At 35.4% G+C, this 23,866-nt stretch overlaps 1 protein-coding gene across 1 annotated transcript in view; it reads left to right on the top strand.

Moving 5' to 3' along the window:
• Nucleotides 1-23,866, top strand: part of LOC108552072 (KCNQ potassium channel) — a 100,222-nt gene that overhangs the window by 8,077 nt on the left and 68,279 nt on the right. The window contains exon 2 of the mRNA XM_017906471.1: nt 11,138-11,696. Coding sequence (XP_017761960.1) covers nt 11,138-11,696 — 559 coding nt within the window. The remainder of the gene's footprint in view (nt 1-11,137; nt 11,697-23,866) is intronic.

The following is a 23,866-nucleotide window of genomic DNA, read 5'->3' as shown; positions in this document are numbered from 1 at the left end:
AATTTCAGTCATTTAGTATTATTCGAAAGAAGGTATGGAAAATTGTATCTCGAATATCGTTGAGGCCTGTCAAGATTGATAGGATTGCTCGAGGATTTGTACCCTTCTCGCTGTCGTGATTAGGAAGGTGGATGTGACCTTTGCGCCTGGGTCCCAGGCGGTTTTTGTCTTGTAGCGATTGGGTGTAATGTTGGGTAGCAAAGAGGGAAAGACGGAAAGGTTTTCCCCCATCCTTTCTGGATCTGGTACAATTTTGCTCGTTAGAGGGGTTGATTTAATGCGCCCTGTTTTATATATGGCGATATTTTGATGCTGGGGTCGCCTCTCCAAGGAATTTGTTGTTACCTGAGAATTTGCAAAGGTGATTTAATATTTTCGTATTTGATACAGCGAATATTCAAATTTTCTGCAATTAATCAAATTATTTCATTTTCAAAATAATTTCTCGAAATTAGGGAAAGTACCAATATCGTATTTTCAATATAGAATCACATTGTTCTAATTGTTTGAATATATAAAATAAAGTATATTGTCGTACCAATGTATCCTAAATTAATTACTGATTATAGGAAGTTAGTGGGATCTATTTATTTATTTTCTCACTCCTTCGTTTTAAGAAATTTAGAAATTTATTCTTTTCTCCTGAATTCTGTTACGATCATAGTATTTACTGAAATTGTAGCAATCGAAATTGCAAGTATATAGTTTCTATTTCATACATGTAGGGATATACTTTGATTAGCGAATATAAGGAATAAAGGATGTTTAATAGCAATATGTTTTTATTACGAGCTAAAGAGACTTAGCAGTAAAGTACAAACTAAAAGATTAGACTAATAACTGAACTATGATCACGCAATTCACTCACACATCGACTCTTCTTCAAACTTTGTAGAGGACTCGACTCTAACCGACTGTCAACGACTCCCAACGACAGGATTGTCTTTCAAACCTGATAGAGACCTCTCCGAGGACAGCCCTCTTGCACCCTGATTTAAACCTTGCACTTTATCTTCTTCCATATTCATGCTTTCTTTCTCAATCACGCATTTCTCATAGTCTCGCTCTCGGTGGGTCACGTACCCTAAACACTCCCGTTTCTTTTTTAAATAGAACAATAACAATCACGTACTGTAGAAATATCGTTTGCAGTAGAGTAATGTTTTTTACCCACTTATTACGCAGAATATATTCTGTAATAATGATTAAATCGTAAATCGACTTAACGAAGTTACGATGTAAGCTAGTGAGCTAAAACTCCGACTGTCAGATAGAATGTTTGAAGGTACACATAGGAATTTAATGAGACAAGGAACCTTCGTTCTCAGTTGCCAAGCGAGCTACTCGGACTTGGCGAAATTTCGAGTTTGAAATAGGAAGTGCGAGTACGAGTGATAAATAATGATAATGGTAACTCTGATAATAGTTGCTAACAGGAAGTTTTGAAGTGTCGAACACTATATCGATTTATGGTTAATAAGTAGTTAATCATTCATCGGCTGTACTTACTCTTGAACCCATGTAGAATATGTTATAGTGCAACATTAATTAGCGAAAACACGAGTCTCGTATCTATGGGCAGACATATTCTATATTCTTCGTCTTCTAAAAATAGAATCAATTTTTTTCTTTTTAATTAGTATTTGATAAAGAATTATTTGCATCCAAAAAGTAGAATATTGGGATAATATAATATTAATTTTTGGTACCCCTTTCTTTTATATAAGTTGTAGAAGAATGTTTGTATCCCTTTTTCTACATTTTTCTAATCCGTAAAATTTCTCTCTCTCTCTCTCTCTCTCTCTCTCTCTCTCTCTCTCTCTCTTTCTATCTCTCTCAGTTAGTATTCTATTAAAAATCATTCGAATCTTAAAAGAAATAATATTCAAATAATATAACATTCATTTTTGCTAATAAAAAAAATTATTATTACTCTTATTTAGGTCGAGTATTAGAGCCATATAATTAATAAATATGTTTAAATTCGAGATGTTGATTCGTAAATTAAAAAAATATAGAGGAAAATGTGCACCTTGGCTATTTCGAAATTAGGGCTCTTTTGGTACGAGCGTGTGTAGTGACCATCGACCTTTTATATAGCAAAGGACCTTCTAGATTTTTCCAGTCAATTTTAATCAAAGCTATTTTAGTCAAAGAAGATCTCAAAAAATATCGGAAATTCAATATCATGGACGTTTTTCGTGCAACCTTAGTTATTATTTTACAAGGGGATAAAGTTAATAGAGCATCCACGTGTTACTGACGTACCTGTAAAAAGAGGCTAGCTCCAGTAACTGAAAGGCTTGTGCTTTTATCTTTTTTCAAATAGACGGGTCTTTTGGCACCTGGGTGAACAAATCTTCCTTTTATATACTACTCAAAACCTCGCGTTACTGCGCTCGTTCAACGTCGAGTCATTTCGATTCTTCAGACGCGTTGCACAATTGCAATATTTTTTTTCCCTCGCTTCTTTCCATTTTTCCTATTTTTCGATTATTTTCCATTACCTTATCTCTCGCTTCCGATAGTAATTCATTTTGTCCAAGTTGGTGCGAGGTAATCTTCCTTTGGTTCGTAAAACCGCTCGTTGTTGAAACTATTCGTGTGCAGAGGACGAAAGCTGAACTTCGGGAACGAGTCTGGAAATTGAAATTTAATAAGAGCAAGGTGTCGCGACATACTGGAGGAACGTTTGATGTTTCTTTCACTTCCTTCGATTCGAGCTTCTGCGATTATTTTCTGGCTTGCAGAGACGTTCGTTCGTACACCTTCGACCGATCGAATAGACTTCGTTATAATTGACTTATCCGATCCTTCGTATTTATAAATCCAGCATTTGCAAGTTTGAAAATTAACAGTAGAACTACCAAGGGTGTCGAAATGGCTCGATTCTTTATTTTTGAAATTATTGGCAATATGTAGGAGCATAATTATACGAGTACAATTATTTATACTTATTTATTTCCATTATATTACTTTAATTAATATCGTTTATGTACACCGTATTTACGTACACATTACGTGTCGATAGTTCCAGTATTAAAGGGATTACGGTAGAATCTCCATTACACGAATAACATAAATTGTGTACTTAAAAAAATGGTAATTAGATACAAACTGTTGGCATGAGAAAATGTTCGTATCATTCTGAATCATTATAAGTAATTTCATCATCGATATTGTAATCGAAGATACTATATTCTGTTCATAAAATATTATGTAATATTCACATAACGAAAGTTCTACTGTAATAATTATTTTAATTACACGATTATCTCTGATGAGAATTATCAGATCCAAAAAAATACACGTTATTGGTCTTTCTATTGTAGAGAAGGTATCTAATTATAATCTCTTTTAATGAATTCGTAAAACCAATGGCAGCATATTTTTAACGAGAAAGTTGGCATTCATTTCCGATTCGAAATTAGAACAAAGTTCAGTTTTCCAAGTCCGAACGCGTCCGAAAGAAAATATGTATAGGTAATTAGACAGGTGAAATTTGATCGGTTTTATCATTTATTGCGTAGCAGAACGCTCGAAAAGCACGACAATTTCGATAATTGAACACTGATTAATTCCGTTTAAAGTAGAATTCACGGTAGTATCTAGGATCTTCACTGCAGCATAAATTATCAGGTCATCTCGTTAGTGGTATCGTTTTTACCCATCCCGATGGAGATGAAACACGGTTTCAGAGAACACCCTTCGAAATATTCATGATCAGCTGTTGCTAATGCTTTTAGGCCAGGGAAAATAACGCCCTCACTATAATTATCCGATATCTCATCGAAACCTGTATTAAATATAGATAACGTTATTTATTAATTTCCCCTTAAAAATATTCATTTCAATCTTCGTTGATTACTTTTTTATTGGGATAATTATTTCTTCGTTAAAATTACCGCATGTGATATTAAATAGATTAAATTATTAATATTCGTATTTAGCAATTTTATTTTTAATAGTGCTCACTCGGTATTCTAATTTTTTATTATGGAAATTTAGAAAAAAAATTGTAAATAGAATATTACAATTTTCATCGGAAAATAAGTTGGATAGTGTCAAAATCTCGTCGCAGAATTTCCCGTATTCTAACATTTCTAGTAACTTTCTTGCCAGAATCACTATACACTGTAGGATAGAAAACGATACTCCATACCTCGTGGCATTTTATGGAAATAATATTCTGTCAATAATATTCTTCTTTGGTATTTATGTCACGATTATTGAACTTCGATAATATAACAAAGGTAATAAGGAACGAATTCTAGTAATTTTCAGTAACTCGTTTGGCACAGAATAATTGACATTAATTTTAACGAATACCAACCACTTTATCAGTCCTTCCTGAAACTTAACAAAAAAATCTTTAATTTCACTTCGCCACCTCTGCACGCAACAATTTCGTTGCGAAACTTCGTGCCTTCCAATATTCCCTCACCTGTCTCCCACGATAGACATTGTATCTAAAATACACCCGTTAGAAGTGATTCCCTCCCTAAAATTGCTCTATATGGTAAAATTCTGCAGAATATACTACGTGAATATTGCAAAATTCGTTGTAATAATATTTTATTAATATCCATAAATAGACAAAATTTATGTAGCAATTGTAAGTATCCCCTACATTTATTTATTTTAACAAGTTTACAATTTTAATAAGTTAGGATATTAGTCCTTTATCATAAAACTTTCATAGAAAAATTTTAATCTCCTTACAGACAAAGTTTTAGGTAAATTGCTTGCAACCTTTCGCCATAAATCTTATTGTTAGGCATGAGAGACCTCTTATTTCGCTGTTATTTCCATAATTTTTTCATGAAACAAACCTTGATCAACATTTTTGGCTACCCAAAGTTCATTTCATCCCTTCCATCTTTTTCGAATAACTCTTTTATGGAACGAATTACCATAGAAACGTTTGGCCGCTACCAATTGATTTCAACCCCCTGTTACTATATCAAACCTAAACAAAAAAATTTATATCATTCCCAAATGTTCCCTCGAGCAAAATTAATTCCAATTCTTTCCCATCGAGAACAAACAAATTGGAATACACAAATATCCGGAATCTTCTATCCATCATTTTTTCAGAACCTTCGATGCTCCTGTTTCAACCCTTCATAAACTGGAACACAAACAAGCCTCTTCGATTTCGCTTCCATAATATGTTTGCACGAAACAAGCTATCGGTAGAATTTTGGATCACCGATAAAATTACGTAGCAAAATTTCGCATCTTCCAATATTCACTAGTCTGATCTTCGATGACAGAAAAGCGGTCGGCTGAAGAGGCCGGCCGATACACAGCGATATGTCGAGCAATCTCGTTACTTCAATTGATGCTCAGAAATATAGCCGTCGCGTACGTGGTCGATAATCGAATCTCTCTGCACGTTTTCGTTGTGCTGGTTATACCCACGTTCAAGTAGAAAAACCTTGCTCGACCATGACGCTCTGGGAAATCATGTGAAAAATTTCGCGTCGTGAACCATCATCGTGATATTTATAGGAAATCCGTTGTAATTATTTATCAAAAATTTATGATGATTTTAATTTTGCATAGGAAATTTATCGCGATTATTCGTAGGGAATTTGTCATGGCTATTTACGGAAAATTTATTGTTGCTATTTATGACAAATTTATCGCGGTTGTTTATAAGAAATTTGTTATGACTATTTATGGAAAATTTATTGTCGCTATTTATGACATATTTATCGCGGTTATTTATAGGAAATTTGTCGTGATTTTTCATAGGAAATTTGTCACGACTGTTTATAGAAAATTTATTGTCGCTGTTTACGAAAAATTTATCGGAATTATTTATCAAAAATTTGTAGTGGTTATTTAGAGGAAATTTATCGTTGTGACGAATGAAAAAAAGAAGAAGAAAAAATAAAGTAGGGAGAGACAGATATTACAGGATCAGATATTACAGCTGCGCGCTAGTTGGAATTGCAAATGCCCCACGGCTTTCGTAGGATCAAATATTTGAATAATTTCTCCTCGTCGGGCGATTTATCTATTTATCAGTGGAATGGGTGCTGGATAGATTCCTCGTCTAATTTCCTTGCTTCGTTAATCCTACGGCCAGCACGTTCCATCGCAGGAATTTTCGTGGCGATTTTTGGCGCAATTAGGAATATACTTCTGACAAAATGGAGAATTCATGAAGTCTCGGAATATGAGGGAAGTCTCTGAAAATATCTCGTACGTGGTTCTATATTCAACTTAATTAATAACTTAATATTCAACTTAAAATAACTTAATATTCAACATAATTTCTGGAAGTTTCCATTTCCTGTTGCTGGTACATGTAGCGATAAACGCATTTATTATGTAACTTTGCGGGTAGTTGTTGCCAGACTCCTTTAATCTTCGACTGGACGAAGGATCCATTTCCTATTATAGAAATTTAGGTTAGAGGAATTTTAATTGACTCAGGATATTAAATTTTCTCACTTATAATCATTTGAAAAAGTAATTTAATTGATGAAAAATTGGGATGTAATTTTTTGGGTAACGCATGAAAGTATAAATTGTATTGAATATTCAGTTAAATTTCTATGTAGACACATTTATGGATTCATAAATAAAATATAGCTGTATAATTCAAAATGATGATGAAAATGCAAAATAGTTTATCAGTATAGATAATTATCAATAATAGATAAAGTGCGAATTATAAAATATATCGTGTTCAATATTAATTTGTATTTTCGTGTCGATTTTCGGTAAAAAAGGTGGATGATCGTTCTTGCTCGAGACTTTTACACGCCACTGTATTATATTCATAGCCGTCGTGTTCCCATTTATTCTTAGAGTCTCTACTTTCTACACGTCACAGTCGTACTTCATTCGAAAAGTCTCTTACTTCCACAGTATTGCAGCGAATAGCACGTTTCGTACTTTGCTTGTCAATCAAAACGATCTAGAACGAAAGTTTCTCTGCAGAGGAAGAAAGGCGGATATTATCAAAATTTCTATCGATATTTTTGTCATTCGAAATAGTCAAGGATTCACGATTAAATTATTTTCGACATTTGGGATATACTCGTTACAAATTGCAGCTGAATTAATTATAAAATGCATCGAATTACATTCATTGGAAAGTTCCATGCAATTTAATATTATTTATCACGGATGATTTTAATTATTTATTGATTTCAATACAACGTAAAATGGGTTAAAATTTTTTATGTTATATTATTTAAATTCATTTTCAATTGTATTGTATCATTGTATTTACACGAATATCTAATGGTCTTGCGAACCATTTTCAGTGGTTTATTCGGACTATCTGCATCGCATTGACTTGTGCATATGATTTGATTATAGTCGACTCGATTAATCGGATAATTGGTTCATTATCAAAATTCGTTTCTTGTTTGTAGAATATTCATAATTGGGGCTATAAATGCAGCCTAGATATCGAATATTAGTTATTATTTGCTTGCTTATTTCCTTACACCTCTTCTATATTAATTAAAAATTTTCGAATAATTCTAAAAAAATTATATTTAATCCTAATAATTCCTAATCTAAGGAAATCAAACTCAAACAAATTATAGGATGACATTTTCACGAATTTTCAGTTCACAAAATTATCGTTTCATTGTAACTTATTGTCTCTAGAACTTACCTATCTTTTTTTCTAATTAAGAAATTGCAAAGTTACTTCATTTACAGATATCGAATTAAAATGGCAAAAATAACGATTGAGAGGATTTCTATTTAAAATTGTAGTTTTCAAAACATTCGTATAGGTCAGTTCTCACTTTAAACGTTACCTTTCCAATTGGAAATACCCGGAGACAACATAAAGTGCACAGACACAGAACATTTGTCGACAAGACGAGCCGTAGACGGAAATACGTTTACCCGAATGTGAAACAGCATTTTATTTCCGTCTTACAGTAAAAGCCGGTCTCGTCCGTTTTACGAACTGCATACATTCGATAAAGATCTGTACTCGTTAAAAAATAGAAGTTAAAACGATGTAGAATAGTACATGAAAGAGGCTATATATATTATTGCTTCGTAAAGTGTTAGTTTTCTATCAGATAGCGATGTTGTCGATACCGCGTTAACGCATAATTTATTCTAATGGAAAGTAGCTTTGTTTCTAATTCTAGGCATTGCAAGTCCTTTTTATTACGGAATGCAGCAATATCGAAGAAGTAGAAATGCAGAAAATAACGGAATAGTTGGAAATTTTATAGCTTTCTGCAATAGGAAATGGTCGTTAAGGGCAATGTTGCGTGATGAAAAAATATTTTCTCGAAGGCTATGAAAATCTTTTTTTAAATACAATCACCTCACTTCACTTTATGTTCCTCTAGATAATTGATATATCCCGGGAGGGTACGTTATATCGATCGTTTCAAAGAATAGCACTTGGAAAAATAAGCATTCATGCTTTTTAACGTCAAATTGGCAAATGGAATATTTTCCGCAAATATTGAGTTCGTGGAGGTATATTTCTTTCGAATTCTTTGTGCGACCAAAAATTAATATTCATATCTTATTATCACGAATTTATCTCCATAATATTTACTGTTGTATTAAATTTCTAAATTATCGGAATTTCTTAAGAAATTCTACTGATATTAAATAAAAACAAATGTAGGAAAATTACTCCCTTTAAAAGAATATTATCTTCGTAAATCGTACAATTTTTTTCGAATTAAATTATAGCAAACTTACTCTTCAAATCTATTCAAATAACACTAAATTTTCTTTATCTGTACGGCTTCTACTTCTGCTCCTTTTCATTCTCGACTCATTCCAGACACACTAACTCATAATTCATTAACATCCCCAAGTAGAAAGCATTCGATCAAAGTCCTGAAGACAAATCATAGCTAAATCCTGATCCAGAGCTGACCAAAATACATATTTCGATCGTATTGAAAGCTAAAATCTCGTGCATCTTGAAGCATCCATTTGTGTCGATCGATAAACCCAAAATCCCCAAGCTCGTTTACCCAGAAATTCGCTGTTCCTCCGTGTCAAAAAATTCAGACCGCATAAGCCGCATCGAACTGCCAATATGGCTGGATGGACGAACCAAATCGTCGTCGATGAAGCGTCACTTCTGTGACATATATCGTGTGAAACGACTGAACACGTCATTTGTAATTCGTTCAAAAGTTTTTCTTTTTTTTTTGTTTTCGCTGTTTCATTAGCGGTCGCTTAGTTGATTTGATAATTCGGTTCTAAATAGCGTGGGATGAACGGTGTTAAACACGCGACGGGGGATGATCGAGGATCGAGAATCGGGACGTGATTGTAGCTGTTGGAGGATCTCGAGTTTCGAATCGTTGTTCGATGTTCCGTAAGACCGGCTGACAGTTTCCCTGATAGCCAATTAGGACGAACGAGTGGTCGACGGTTGGGTAGTAAGTGAGCTGTGAAAACGGCCTAAAAATCGAATATGAAACTGATCCGCATGATTTCCTATGATGGAAATTATTTGTGGAATCTGGATGTGATAGGCTATATAGTGTGTTTATCTGTCAGTTCTCTTATTTTCTTTTTTGAGCTTGACAAATATAGTTTGGAAAATCTGAAAGGGTCTTCGTAGTATTAATAAATATAACAATTATTAAATGACTCGAATTCTAAAAATTTTTATTATCAGGATATAATATTACTATTTTTCTTCTTGAATTTAATTTTTCATATTTTTAATTTCTTTTTAATAAATAAAAATGTGATGCAATAATAGGGTGTTAAGTATTTAAGACTTTTATTATTTTCAATGTTTCTGAGCTTCCTTTACTTGTACGTAATAATATATAAAATAACGTTGCTTAGTAATAAATTCTGAATGTAGAGACAGAATAGTTAAATAGAAGAGATAAAGACAAGTAAATAGATAAATCAGATAGACTTTTGGTGAATATATATTATACATGTGAATTTAATTAATTAAATCTGTTCTTTATTATATTGAAATATAAAATCAAATTATATATGCCATTATACAACTGAAAATGTCCCTGGAAATGAGCAGCCGATGATCAACCTCATTCGTATTTACCGCCTTGAGCACTGAGCGCTAAGCTGAGTCTGCAATTGACGAACGAGCGCGAACGAAAATTCACGAACAAAGGCGAACGGCATGGCGAGCGTTGAGTGCGATCTGTTGTTCGTTAGTGTAGTAATCTTCACGATACAAAGAGTCTCATAATCGGTTCAGTTTCGAAATTTACACGTGGAGTGTGTGAACGGACGAGTTAATGGAAATGTAAGAATATAAGGGCCAAAAACGTTCAGGAAGATTGCGTATGTATGTAACCTATACTTTAACTTTAATTCAATCTTTATCGAAAAAAGTGGAATGTTTACATGCGACTATCGCTATCACTGCAGTAATCGGTATTATTATTCGACAATATAACGTTTCACGATGTCGTGAAGGTTATTAAACGCATATTTTATACATTTATCAAATCGTGTATTAATTCAAACGCGCTTGCGAGGGTTAAACGTGAAGTATCATACGATGCGCAGAACGTGCGTAAAATGCATTCTGCGCATCGTGAACGTCACGTGTAACGTTCGCTGCCACGCATGCATACCGTGATATAACGAGCGATAGCATCGGTATATTAAAGACAAATACTTATTCGTATTCGTATTTATTACAGACAAAATAGTTACATATTCGGTTTCTGCACTCCTCAGTGTAACCTAAGCCTGCATTTAAAGTACGGTCGCGAGTGAATGTGACAAAATATAAACGAGGGACGATGAAATGCGTGCGTAGCAGCAGGAAAGACACAATATACTCCATGGTTGAGGTTATACGGAAAAAGGTGAGTGACGTACACATTGAAAACTGAATTCTTTCGACGTTGCTATGTAACAACGATAATTAAGCGAGTATCTGTTTTGATGTGCCGGCGAAGGACAGATTGAAAGCCGATGCCCGTTCATGCGTGCAATACCGTGCACGTTTAGTCGTGTCCAGTCTTGTCCATTCGTATTCGTTCGTGTTCGTTCGTGCTCGTTCGTCAAGTGTAGACGGAGTTTAAGACGTCTTAAAATCGACGATGCAAGCGACACTTGGGAAGAAGCGGCGTGTACCGAATTCAGCACAAGCTGGCAATATCCTGGAAATATTTAGGTGAGACCAACGAGAGTCTTCCACGAAGCAAGGACCAATGCTCTAGGCTCACGGAAAAGCGGTCGAACGCCGCGGCCGCGTATGCTGCCCTGCAGGCCAGCGAGGACGAGCTCATTGCCGAGCACTGCCTCGAGTCGGAAGATGCGGCCTTAAACACGCCGGGTAGCGAAACCGAGGATACGGAAGATAATGGCGCGCAGATGGAGGAGGCTACCTCCTCCCCTAACCGCCGTTTCACCTTCCTCAGACGTTTCCGATCGCCGAGATTCGGCGAGGCACACCATAAGAGGGTACCTACGCCGATGAAGAGAAAATATCGGCGGAAGAAGAGCAAGGACGATATCATCGACAATGATATGAACGCCGCGGAGGTCGAGCCGTCTAGTCTGAATCAAGTCGACGTGCCCGACCCTTATTATCCGATCTATCTGCCAATCGATCAGGCCTTCAAGGCCAAGTACGTGTTCCATCACAAGAAGGGCAAGACGTTTCAGGAGAGGCTGTACGTGTTCCTGGAACATCCCGGTGGATGGATCTGCTTCATCTATCATTTCACTGTGTGAGTACATTTGTTGGAGTTTTTACTAGGGGGTGTTGGGTTTCCTGATATTGCGCAAGGTTAGGTACTTGCCAGCGATTCCCGCGAGCGTATACAAAGCATTGTATAATAGGGTTATGTATTATATTATTATTGCGGGTTAGTGTTAAATGAAACGTACAGCCGGGTCGTTATTAGTTTTCTTTTAGAATATAACGATAGAGTAAGCTTGAAGCAATATTATATGCTATAGTTATTTTATGTTTATTTCATATAATACTTTATGTGCTTAAAAAATGGCAAACGTAATAATACTTCAACTTATATAGCTTTTATATACACTATGTATAGCTGTTGCTTTTCGCCATTCATTTATTCAGGAGTGACTAAAACCCATAGGTGTTAGGATGAACATTTGAGAGTCAAGAAAGAAATATCTCCTCCAATTTAAGTATCTAATAATCATTTAGTAATGTTTAATTTAATAAATTTTTTATTTATTCGAATATTCTCTAAAATTATCACGGGATGCTTCACACGATTTCTCTACGCTTACCGACGTATATAACCGATACGATTTCTCTACGCGGATATAACTGTACCGATATATTCTGATACATATATGTACACGTATCTCATTGGGACCGTTGTTATTTCGTCCGGATTAATATTCAAAACTGACATTTCGCCCGATGCACCATACGTAAAATTGATTCACTCTGTGCTAATGTAAGGATCAACGTTAGAGAGGAGACGTCTCTTCCTCTGTATACTGTAACTCTCGAGGAATTAGTGACGTATCGACAGGTTCGTTACTCTGGATGTCCAGCGTCGAGCTTTCCGTTCACGTCGTGTCGATCATCGATGATCGGCATTGTTTATTTCCTTGGCTATGTTTTCTTCCTCTAACGATGTTACCTTTTTTTGTAGACCTTCCAGCGAAAGAGCAAGAAAAGAACATTTTTAAACATTGATTCGAACGAGAATTTTTGGAGCTTGCTTTGTGGATGGAAGTAAGGAAATATTGCGGAAATGGATTTGCATGTAGAAGAATCCCTACGGATACTCAAAATATAAAGGAAATAACTTGGACATGCTGTTAGTATAGCGCAAGACGAATCGAACAGAGCGTGTATTTGACTTGGATGTCCAAGTTCCAATAACAGTTTGCTCTTCTACAAATTCAAACTTTTGGATTCTGTTCATATTGGAATCTATATTGGAATCTTCGTATATTTTGATTAGGAATTGTATAATTTTCTATCAGAGGTAATACAGTTCATTGGAGGGTTCGTTGCGTCCAAGGGTAGTTTCTTATCTATCATGAATGATTAATAGAGTAATAAAACTCTCAGGATATTATTAATAATATGATGTATAAAAGACACGTTGTAATCCAATATGACATCGTTCCATCGATTTGTGCTGGTATAAAAATAACGTTGCTTGTAAAGTAAATTTTCTTATACGAAGTTCATTATAGTCGAGTCATGTGATAGAAACAAGTCCTGTTGCTTACGTATGTAGTTCGAAGTAGAAGTACTATAGTAGAAAATAGAACAATATTCCAAGTTTTAGTTTCCTATACCTTAGTCTTTTTCCTTTATTACTTCACAATGTCAAATGTCATTAATAGTTCACCTAGGTGTAACGTTAGGTTAGTTTCTAAAGTGTTAGTATATAATATTCGCGATATAAGTATTTAATAAAATACTATTAATTTCTTCTATATTAATTTCATAATTGATTTCACTGCAATAAATACATACACGTATTTATAAATTAAACACGTTATTATCCAATTTCTACATTTCGTATTTCGGTATAACTTTCTTATAAACCATGCAGAAGTATCGTAAAATGATAAAAGAATTTAATATATCATTGATTTTGTTTAATCAATATTTAAATGTCGAGTCACATAGGAACGATATGGATATATGTCTCTATCACTAGTCACTAGTACATTTCAATCAATAGCCTCATTCATCTTTTTTCAAGAACCGTTCCCCACACCCTGTATCTCTGCAATCCTTCATACTGTCCCCGAAGATAAATATTTCTCCGTTTTATATAGGAAGCAACATCAGCTATTCGAAATAGAAACGGTTCGATTCAACAAGTGAATCGAAATTCTTTTGTATCGTTGTCTATATAGACAGCCAAGTCTGTTTGACGGTGATCCTGCGTTTGTCGTGCACGTTTCTCATTGTTCGCTGACTCCATCGGCTCATTTTGCGTCACGAAACGAGCCAGAGATGTCTCTCGACCATAGCAATCTTCATTGGCAAAAGATTTCCCCTGTAAAGAATTTCCATTCGCCTTTCCTATTTTTATGGCTGGCTCACGCTGGCTTTTCAATTTGTTCGTTGAATCTCAGTTTCATTGGTAGACTGGTCTTCTGAAAATTATTTGTCGCAAATGTATCATGTTTGATGTTGAATATTGTTCGTTATTTACTCCAGCAATAATGAATCTATTAATTTGTTGAGGTTTTGGTATTAATCTTCTATTGGAATTTATAAAAAGTGGAGTTAATTAATTTGACTTGGATGTAGTTAATAAATCCAAGAAATTAAAACCTAACTCAAACTTTAAAATGTGTACTCCAGGGTTGTTCGAGTCTTGTCAATTTTGAGCTATTTGGTTTTCTATTAGAGGAACTATACCATTAGTCTTTTAATGTGTACTTAAATATAGTCTACATAGGTATAGTAATTCTAATGGTACGCTGAAAGTAAATAAATAAATAAATATATACATATTATATTTAATATTCTAGATATTTTTTTAGGAATTTTTAAATAATTTCTTCTTTCTAGATTTCAATTTCTATGTCATCTTATTTTCCTAAAGTTGAGGACTGCTTCGAAGATCGTTAATCACTGTTGCACAAACAATTGCTAGAAACAAACTGTTTAATGGTAGCGTATGATTACTTACTACAACTACACGTTGTTATAGGACTTCGGAATCAGGTGGCGTTTTAAAGAGCCAACATCCATTTTCCACGCAAACACGTGAAATTTGTAGAAGAAAATATTAATTACCTCTAATCTTTCTCTGTACGTATTATTAAAGAAGCGACGTATTGCACATGCACGTATGTAGCATTTCCATATATCCCGTTGATTTCAAAGGATATAAAAAATTATATGGTGTGTTATCACGAACTGTATGTTCACGCGTATCCTGCGAGAAATATCGGAATTTCGAGAAATGTCGAAAGTAGGAGAAACTCGTAGCCAGTTTGTCTTTGTTACCACCTTTCACTGCCACCCCTAAACGACTTATACTACTTACCCAAAATTCTTCTCGCATGTACTCCGCTCCATTGTATAAAAATAAAAATAAAAGCAGAAGAAGCTGAAAATGTACGCTCATCGACACAAGCATTTCCATTCGGAAATCGTGAAATCGTAAAAACGTTATCACCGTCGCCCCACATCCAACGAAGTATATTTTTACCCCCCGATGACCGGCATTTCGCAGGACGAACATCGTGAATAAACGTGATCGTAAAACCGAACTAAAAGGTACTGCCAGACGGTGTCGAAAGTATTCTTCCTTCCCGTTCGCGTCTTCATCGTTCCTGACCGCTGTTTTATTTCCGTTTGCCACTCCGAGTATCGTAAAAATCCTTCTTTGATCCGCCCACGCTCCTGCCACCTGCATAAGTATCAAAATACTCTGGGTTCTCATGCATGATTCAGCGTTTTGTCGTTTTCCATTCTTCCTCCTCGTATTTTTGCCCCCTTGCCTGTGTCTCCCGTTTCTCCCCCTTTTTTTTCCCTCTCTTTTTTCAAAGTCGCCCCGAAGTACCGCAACCCTTTAAATAATTCATTACGAAAACAAAGTACGTCACGATGAAACGTGACATCGGAAGTCTATCGATCCTGCGAACGCGAGCACGTTTATGTTCTCCGTTTCTTCCTTTTTGTAACTATTATTATTATCGTGTACAACGAGGGTATTTTAGTATCGAACGGGGTTGTTCTTATCGTTTCTCGTTAATTTCCTGTTACAACGAAATGATTCTGATCGGTGCCTTTTAATGAGTTCGCGTCCTGGCGTTTTCTTTGTTCCTTTTGTTCCGTTTGTTTCCGTTATTTCCTTCTTCGATTTTTTCTCATTCTTTTTTCCTTTTTCTATGTTTCAACGGTGTTTATGTATCGGGAAGCTTTTACCGGACTGACCTGCGATGATAAAGTGCGATACCGTAGTTTTGGTGATGCGAAACGTCACGATCGGAAATTACCACGGAAGCGTCTTTCATTTTGCTTTCGACGGTGCCACTGCCGCCATTCCAACGCGCCATTCATTTCCGGAAACGTGGATCTGTTTTTCGTTCGCCGCGTGCATCATTCGAACCGCATAATTCATCTGATTCGACACGCGTTTTCTTATTTGCGTGTTATTTTCTGCCATTTAAAATCAAAGGTGTTTTAAGCCGAGAAACGGAAACTTGCAAAGATAAAGGGTTATTTAAATAACGAGATGAGGTGGGTTATTAATATTTAATGGGTCCAGTTGTTTTTGAATTTCCTTTGGTTTTCATTGTAAAGTTTGGTAATGGAGAAGTTAGAATGCAAGATGTAGAATATTAATAGTAGCCGAGTTGTTATTTAATTTTCGTACAGTTTGGTTTCTGGAATATTAACAGTTATAGCGTTGAATGTTGGCAGTTATGGAAAGTTTACTCCATCGATGCATTTTCACAATTTATACTTTATATTTAATGTTCTTACAGCTTCATTTTACGAACGATTTAAGTATACGATTGCATCTGTTTTCCCATAAAGTCGAACGAAACTTTGCACAGGGATCACGTGTTGAAAATTAACAGGTGATAAATGTCACGCAGCCATGAGTCACCTGAGTGGAATAGGAGATTTTATTTTATTTTCTCAGAATTTTATTTTCTTCGCGTGCATCTACCTTATTCGTATTAGAATTATGGCTGTTTCGTAATTAATAGTACGTGGTATCGATTGTTTAACACCTACAATATAAGAATGGTAGCAGAAAAGGGAAGTTATTTTCAAAATGAAATCATTAGAATTGTCGGAATATAATTCGTTCCTTTTTATCCTTTTTCTTTTATTATTTATTCGTTAAAATAAATGACGAGTCATTCACAAACCCACATGATTAACTCCATGTTTCGAATTTGTTTAAATTTTAATGCCAAATCGCTTAATTGCTGCTTGATTTTTCATGTTCAAAATAAATGTCTGCTTTTTACTTTCTGGAGTTAATCGATTTGGCAAATGAGTGGTTCGTATGTTATTAATTCAAGTGCATGTAGTATAGCCGTGTGTTTCATTACTCAAATTTAATGAAAACGTAAGTTGCCTCTCGAATCGAACAATTCCACATCACTTATGTTACCACGTGTCGCAATAGGAGTTATTTCCTTCGTAGGAACGCGTGGTGTGCTCTAAACGTTTTACAGTCTAACGCTAATAATTTTGTATGGTAGCTAGAATGTTAATCTGTTCCGTCTTGACTCGTCGAAGTCTCAATTCTTTTCCTCGGAGTCGCGATTCTTACTGATCGAAGTCTTGGTGATGACTATCTGAAGTCTTGGATATGACTGTTTGAAGTCTCGAATGTGACAGATTCAATTTTTCTTGATCTCTGCTTCCTCGCCTTGGCATGTCGAGGATGCGCGCTGATTGGTTATTTTGAAAAATGCTAATTTTCCAATCAGCGGCATCCTAAGTGTCGTGATCACTCTTCCATGCGCCCTTGGCTCGCCTTCTTTTGGTAAGGGTAGGACGATACCTGAGCAGGCGTGAAGTCATGGGTTTTGCCCAAGGGTTACGGTCTTAATCCAGGTCCGAAGCATCGGTAGTCGTTACCATCAATGACGGTAATCCTTCGGAATGACTCTTTGGAATTACCGAGGTTTATAACGCGTCTTTTGGCCATTGAACGTGGACGAAGTTAAGATTTAAGGAACATCTGTTTCATTGCCCCCCAATATTCCTAAATTCCAACTCGAAAATAGTCTGTCGTTGATCGTGTAACACGTATGTTAAGATCGATAAACCTTAGAAATACCGACCTCACGGCTCATTTAGATATGCCAAAGCGGGATATTCCATATGCACCGTGTAACAAATTGAAAAAATATAGTATGAAATAAGCCCTGATTTGCCGAGGTTAAATGAAATTAACGGGTTATCATACTGCAATTTACCCCGTATAACGTGATTCGGTAGAAGAAAGCAAAAAATGTAGGTCGCTGGAGCCCTACGGGCACCTGAAGGTTGCCAATCAATTTAAAAAAGTGGTATGTCTCTAATTAACGTCGAACTGGAAGCAGAAACAGACTATACATACAGATACAGGGGAAAAATGTTTGTTTCTGTACCTAAAGCTATTGTATTATTAATGTTTGGAAATTTCGAAAATTAATATTTTAATCTTATTTATCGGAACATTTGGAGGTTTCGTAGATATAGATTAATAATTAATACTATAGCTTCACTATGGGGGAAGGACTTTAGGTTCTCCGAAATTCCGAAACTTTGTAAACGTCTATTCATTTTCTGACGTTGAATTTAACAAATTTAACGTGACTTAAACGCTCCTAATATTAAATCACTATCACCCATTATATTCCATTTTATTTATTATATTCCATTTCTCACGACAAAGTGAAGCGACGATTTCGGAGATATAAAAATTTCAGACACTATTTACCATTCCAATGAGCAGAAAAGTCGGAAAAATAATTCTACCTCAAAAATAAATTTTTATTTCGATATACCTACATGACAAGTACTTGATTGATTTTCTATTAAAAATTTCGTTCTGTAGCCCTAATCGAGGTTTAAGATTTTTAGGCCACATCCCTATCAACTTCTTTGTTTCTACACCCAAAATATAATTATTTTGACCACTGACCGATTTTACGAGCTCGCTATATCACTTCGCTCGTATATAGCGGAATCTCCAATTTTTTCAAGGTCGGTACATTAGCCGACGTGACACGAAGTGCCATAACACGATAGATCCCAGTCTGGTACATACCATTGCGATGACAGCCTCTTTGTCAGCGGCTCGGAAGAAAAATGACCGATCAATGGCGTTAATCGAGAAATGATTAACCGTCCGGTATTTGTCATTCTGTCATTGACGTCGCGAGCACATTTGTTTCACCACCAGTAGAATTGTTTGCACGACGTTTCTGTCCGAGTTGTAAACTGCTTCACACTTCGCAATGATCCAGCTCTAGTGTTTTTCTTCCCCGATGGAACCGTAAATTAATCGAGCTAACGTTTATGGCCGATCAACGCTATTGCCTGAAAGTATCCCAATTGTATTGTAACAGTATCTCACTGTTTATCGCAGAAGTTCCGATTTATTTTTCTCAACGTAGTCGAGAAACGATATTTTTGGTAGACTCGCGTTGAATTCAGGTCTGACAATATCTCGAGTGACTAGGTATACTTATACAATACAATAAGTTACACATGGATGGATAACTTGAAATTATTACCTTCGGTCTAGGACATTGTTTCGAAATTCCTGTCAATGGAAAGACGTGTTATATCGAACGAAGTTTAATTTCAAAATAGATTAGGTTTCTACCTATTTCGATTTTTATTGGTATCAAGTTTTCACAAATATTCTACGAAAGGGAAATAACATCAGCGAAAGATTCTTGAAGAATTTTTCAACGCTATGGTCACTATTTTATAATTCTAGGATCAAATATCGAGCTTAAAATTTGAAATTAGGCATTTATGGACTGTATGTATCTGTAAGGAAATGTCGCCAACGTGAACCACATTGGCGTGTATCGAACAGAAGCTGGAAGTAATGGCTACAGTATACGTTTCGTAGTCGATTGACATGAAGCAGAGTATGAAAAATAGGTATAAATATTGCAGTCGCCGCGATATTTATCACGGATCGCGTGTCGCCCGTAGGAAACTTTTCAGTTCAGAATATTTAGCACTCAAGGGATTTAAATTAGACCACGGATTGCACGAAACGTTAGACCTATCATTGGAATAGATCGATATTCAAATTATCGCTATTATTGCACTAGGCCGGAACAGTGGTTTTAGTTTATTCGATGATAGTTAGTTTAGGATGAAGAAGGATTAACAGTGTGGATTTAATGAATTTAGTTTAGTGGATACTATAAGCCGCAAGATTATCTCGGTGATAAATTATTTCCCAACTATGGAATATTTCGTTCAGTTGAATAATTTATCAGTCACTAAACACGTATGGGATTTGTTGCATAATTCCTGTATTTTATATATCCTCTATTAAACATCGCGAAGCGTTGGTCTATAAAGTATGTAACGAGTTACGAGCATATTAAGTTGTTCGAATTGTTTTATTTATTAAGGTCGGTGAGGTAGTCGAGAATTTTCGACTTGTTTTATTCGGTAAATAAGTACAGGCTATAAATATGCCCAGGGATGTTAATATAATTTTAATTCGATTATTCAACATCGAATATTTTCCGCGCAGGTTTGTTTAACAAACTCATAGGTTATGTCATTACCTTCAAATTAATTCCCTAACGACTGTGTTCCTGTTAACATGCTTTCGATTTTATGTAAAATTCCCCTTATCTTCTGTCAACATGATCCTGCTTTGTTTACTGAGTTTATGCAAAACCGTGCATAGTCGTATTTTTTAAAATCTCCACTTCTTTGTTATTTTCGTCACGATACGTTACTGGTCTCTATAATCGATTCGCGTAGTAAACCAGTAGTCAAATAATTCGGTCCTTGGTGGTTACTTCTGTGGTCATAAGGAAAACATACAATTTGCATATCTCGTGGAAAAAGATAACAAAAACAAATCCTCCCAGAAATTATGCAATATTTTTTCATAGATAATCATAATTAATCAATCCCTTCGTTTTGGTTACTCGATCATGCACGACAGAGATAAGTATTACCTGTATCGTAATTCACGAAATAATCCATGCCAAATTTCTCTTTTAGTGAATTGTAATTCACTCGTCTTAACGTAATTAGGACACTCGATGCGCGAAGACAATCAACGAGGTAGAACGTCCATAGATCTCGGTTAACATGGCGAATTATATCCTCATTACGATTTCCACCACGCTATAAATTTCGTTACCTGCTAATGCTAATATCTTCGTTCATCATCGGCGCTATATTAACAGAAACTTTACTTACAATTTCTATTTGTCCCATCCGAGTGCACACTCGTTTCACCGTTGTTGCACATGCACGTTTCTCCACAATCGATGCGAAATTGGAGACGAATAGTTATCGTTCCTTGCCAGAACAAAAGGAAATTGACTCTCATTGTGTGTCTCACGTATAATCGAGCGTCTTCATGGGATGCTCGAAACGACAAGGGTGTTTCTTGCGAAAGACGGCTGTAATCCCGTTGCAGGGGATCTCCTGTCCCCTTCGGTTTATTCGTTTCCTCGTTTCTTTAATGAATTTTTTAGCTGGCTGGGAAGGATGTGTTCGAGAGAGCGAACGTAATTGCAAGAAACGAAAATTCTTTGGGAATATAGTTTCTCGTATGTTTCTTCGTATGTTTACCAGGATTAGTATTACGCTATAGGGATTACTAAAGTAGATGAAGTAAAATGGGACGAGAGTTCTGGGTAGTTATTGGAGATATGCAGTTGCGTTTGAAAAAAGTAATATTGGATTTTCGTTGAGACAGAAATGTTATTATATTGTGTCATTGTAATTAATTATGTACACTCGTGTAGGACAGACTTGGAACGTTTATATTTGTTGTTTGGAATAAGTAAAGTGTACCTGTTAGACTGAAATGTAGGACGTGATATGTAGGAATAAATAAATGATTAATTTCAAAATTTTGCAAGTAAGGTTAATGCATTTGTTATAAATGTGTATTATAGAAGTATTTTAATGTAATACATAATAATAATTAAAAGTGTTATTAATTACAGAATAAGAGGTTTCAGTACACCGTCGATTTATGGTTTGTTGCTATGTCAGTCTTAATGCAACTCTCCACATAACCCACTAGCGCCACCATGGTCCGCATTACTAACACGCGTATCTAATTAATCGTATGTCATATTTAGATACATATTCGAAGCCGATGTTTCTAATGTTAATCACCAATTTCTTCAAGTTATATAAAATCTCCATTTTCCTATTTCCACCATATTTTATGTATCAGTTGAAAGCTGTTAAAAATTAATGTAATTAATTTAATGCTGTCTAAAATTAATTTTTTAGGAGAAAATTGAAGTTCGAGAAGGTCTCTAGCTTCGAGATAGCGAAAAAAGACAATTACCATTTTGTGTTCAGGCACTGTTTGCTAGAGTCACTGCTGATTTTAATACGTTCATCTATTTCCTGCTCCAAAGTAGGGTACATCTTCATTAATTTCGTTAGAACTGGTTCATTAGAGTTTCAACGCTATTAGTGACACGGGTTTAAAATGAATTAAAATGAAATTTGAAAAGGTTGCTGTAAATTTCTACTTCCAGTATTCGGTGTTGCGTCTCTTTCTGTGTGTTTGTCAAACTTTCAAATTTTAATCTAATACCCTAAGACGTTATTTTTTAATGTAAAAAGCTTCAAGGAAACGCGAAGAAGGAAATTAAATGCCCTAATACTTTTGAAGTACCTACTTATGCAAATTACACGTGTCCTTTGTATATTATCTCTCTAAAAGGTATGCGAAATGAGAAAGTTTTAGAGAGATTACTCAGTTTATTGCACTATTTTCTTAAGCTTCAAAGTGCACGGTTAATGCATTCGTGGATATTAAAATGCGATTACGCTTTGTAGAGAATTACATGTTCTTTTCGTCGGGAACAAACAAGAATGCTTACCATTTTGTTTGTCTTCCTAAGTCTTTTTGTCGAGGTGTATAAAAACGAAAGTGCAGTAATTGCATTAGCAGCATTACTTAGGTAACTGAATCGACGTAACAGATGCATCGATAGCAGTAAACGGGTTATCTTCAAAGGTATCTAAACTGACAAACTCTCGACAGTTTTCTGCTCAAATTAAAGCCCACAGGAATACTTTAAACACGTGTTCTTAATATCTTGATCTTTGAACAAACGGAGAAACAAAATTGTTCTCAAATTATATATGTAGGCTCTTCAGAAGATATCCAGGGTGAGGAAATCTCGAAAATCTTTTATTCCAGAGTCTTTGAAGAGATTATCTAATTTATTTAATTAATCAGAGTGTAGAAGAGAAAAGAAGAAATTGTTTTTAAAATGATTAACATACCCTTTCAGAAGATAAAAAATTAGGTGATAAAATCACGGAAATTATCCACTCTAAAAATGACTGCAACTCGCGTTTCTAATTTTCCTTTAAAATACAGTACTTCAAAATACTAATTTAACTTGAAAAAACTGTAAAAATAAAATCATCAATTTCAAAATTCTAGAGTATCTAACTACTCAAACAAATTACATGTCTATGCTGTACACTTCTCCTTAAAAAGTAGCTAATATTGCAAAATTTCGAATATTTACCTACTTTCAAATCACAGTCGCTCTAAAAATTTTCCTCCACGTATCACAGAGAGAATGCGGATTTTTGACGATCGTTCTCCATTCAGTGACATCTTAAATGGGGTTCCACGCGAGGGAAGCAAAGAGTCGCGTTAACAGGAGCGATTCTAATGCTTCGGCCTACTTCGCAGCCGCATAAATAGCGGCATTATTAGCTGCAATGCATATGCAGGCTATTTGCGTGTCGGTTGTTATTTTTAGACGAGAAATCATGCTCGACTGCACGCGCGCGATCTCCCTCCATTGGGCGTGCCGAGAATTTTCTCGCATTTCGATCCTTCGCACGAGTGTCGTTCAATTTTTTAACAGTCGGTCGTTTACATCCACCAAATGAAAAAACGTATATTTCGGCCCGGCATCGATCCGCGCGCGATATCTCGGCTTCCGCTTGAAGACGCCCCGGTGTTTGTCCAACCAAATTGCGCAATGTGTTTGCGTAAGTTTTCATCTTGTCAGGGGTTTGTGGTTGGAGCGAATATGGAAGAACGAGGAAGTCAATTTAGCCCGAGGGATGGTTAAAGAATATCGTATAGTGTTGCTGATTCGAGGTACACGATTTTTCTTACTATTGTGTAGAAAATGGTAGATTGAAATCCGATGAGAGAATTCTTTATTCTTTTTTTTTTTTTTTTTTGAGTAGTGAGAATTATTTATT

Source organism: Eufriesea mexicana, unplaced genomic scaffold (genome assembly GCF_001483705.2).
Source record: "Eufriesea mexicana isolate 0111107269 unplaced genomic scaffold, ASM148370v2 scaffold5407, whole genome shotgun sequence".
Taxonomy (NCBI): domain Eukaryota; kingdom Metazoa; phylum Arthropoda; class Insecta; order Hymenoptera; family Apidae; genus Eufriesea; species Eufriesea mexicana.
The sequence above is the reverse complement of the archived record's forward strand: the minus strand, read 5'-3'. Positions and strand labels throughout refer to the sequence as shown.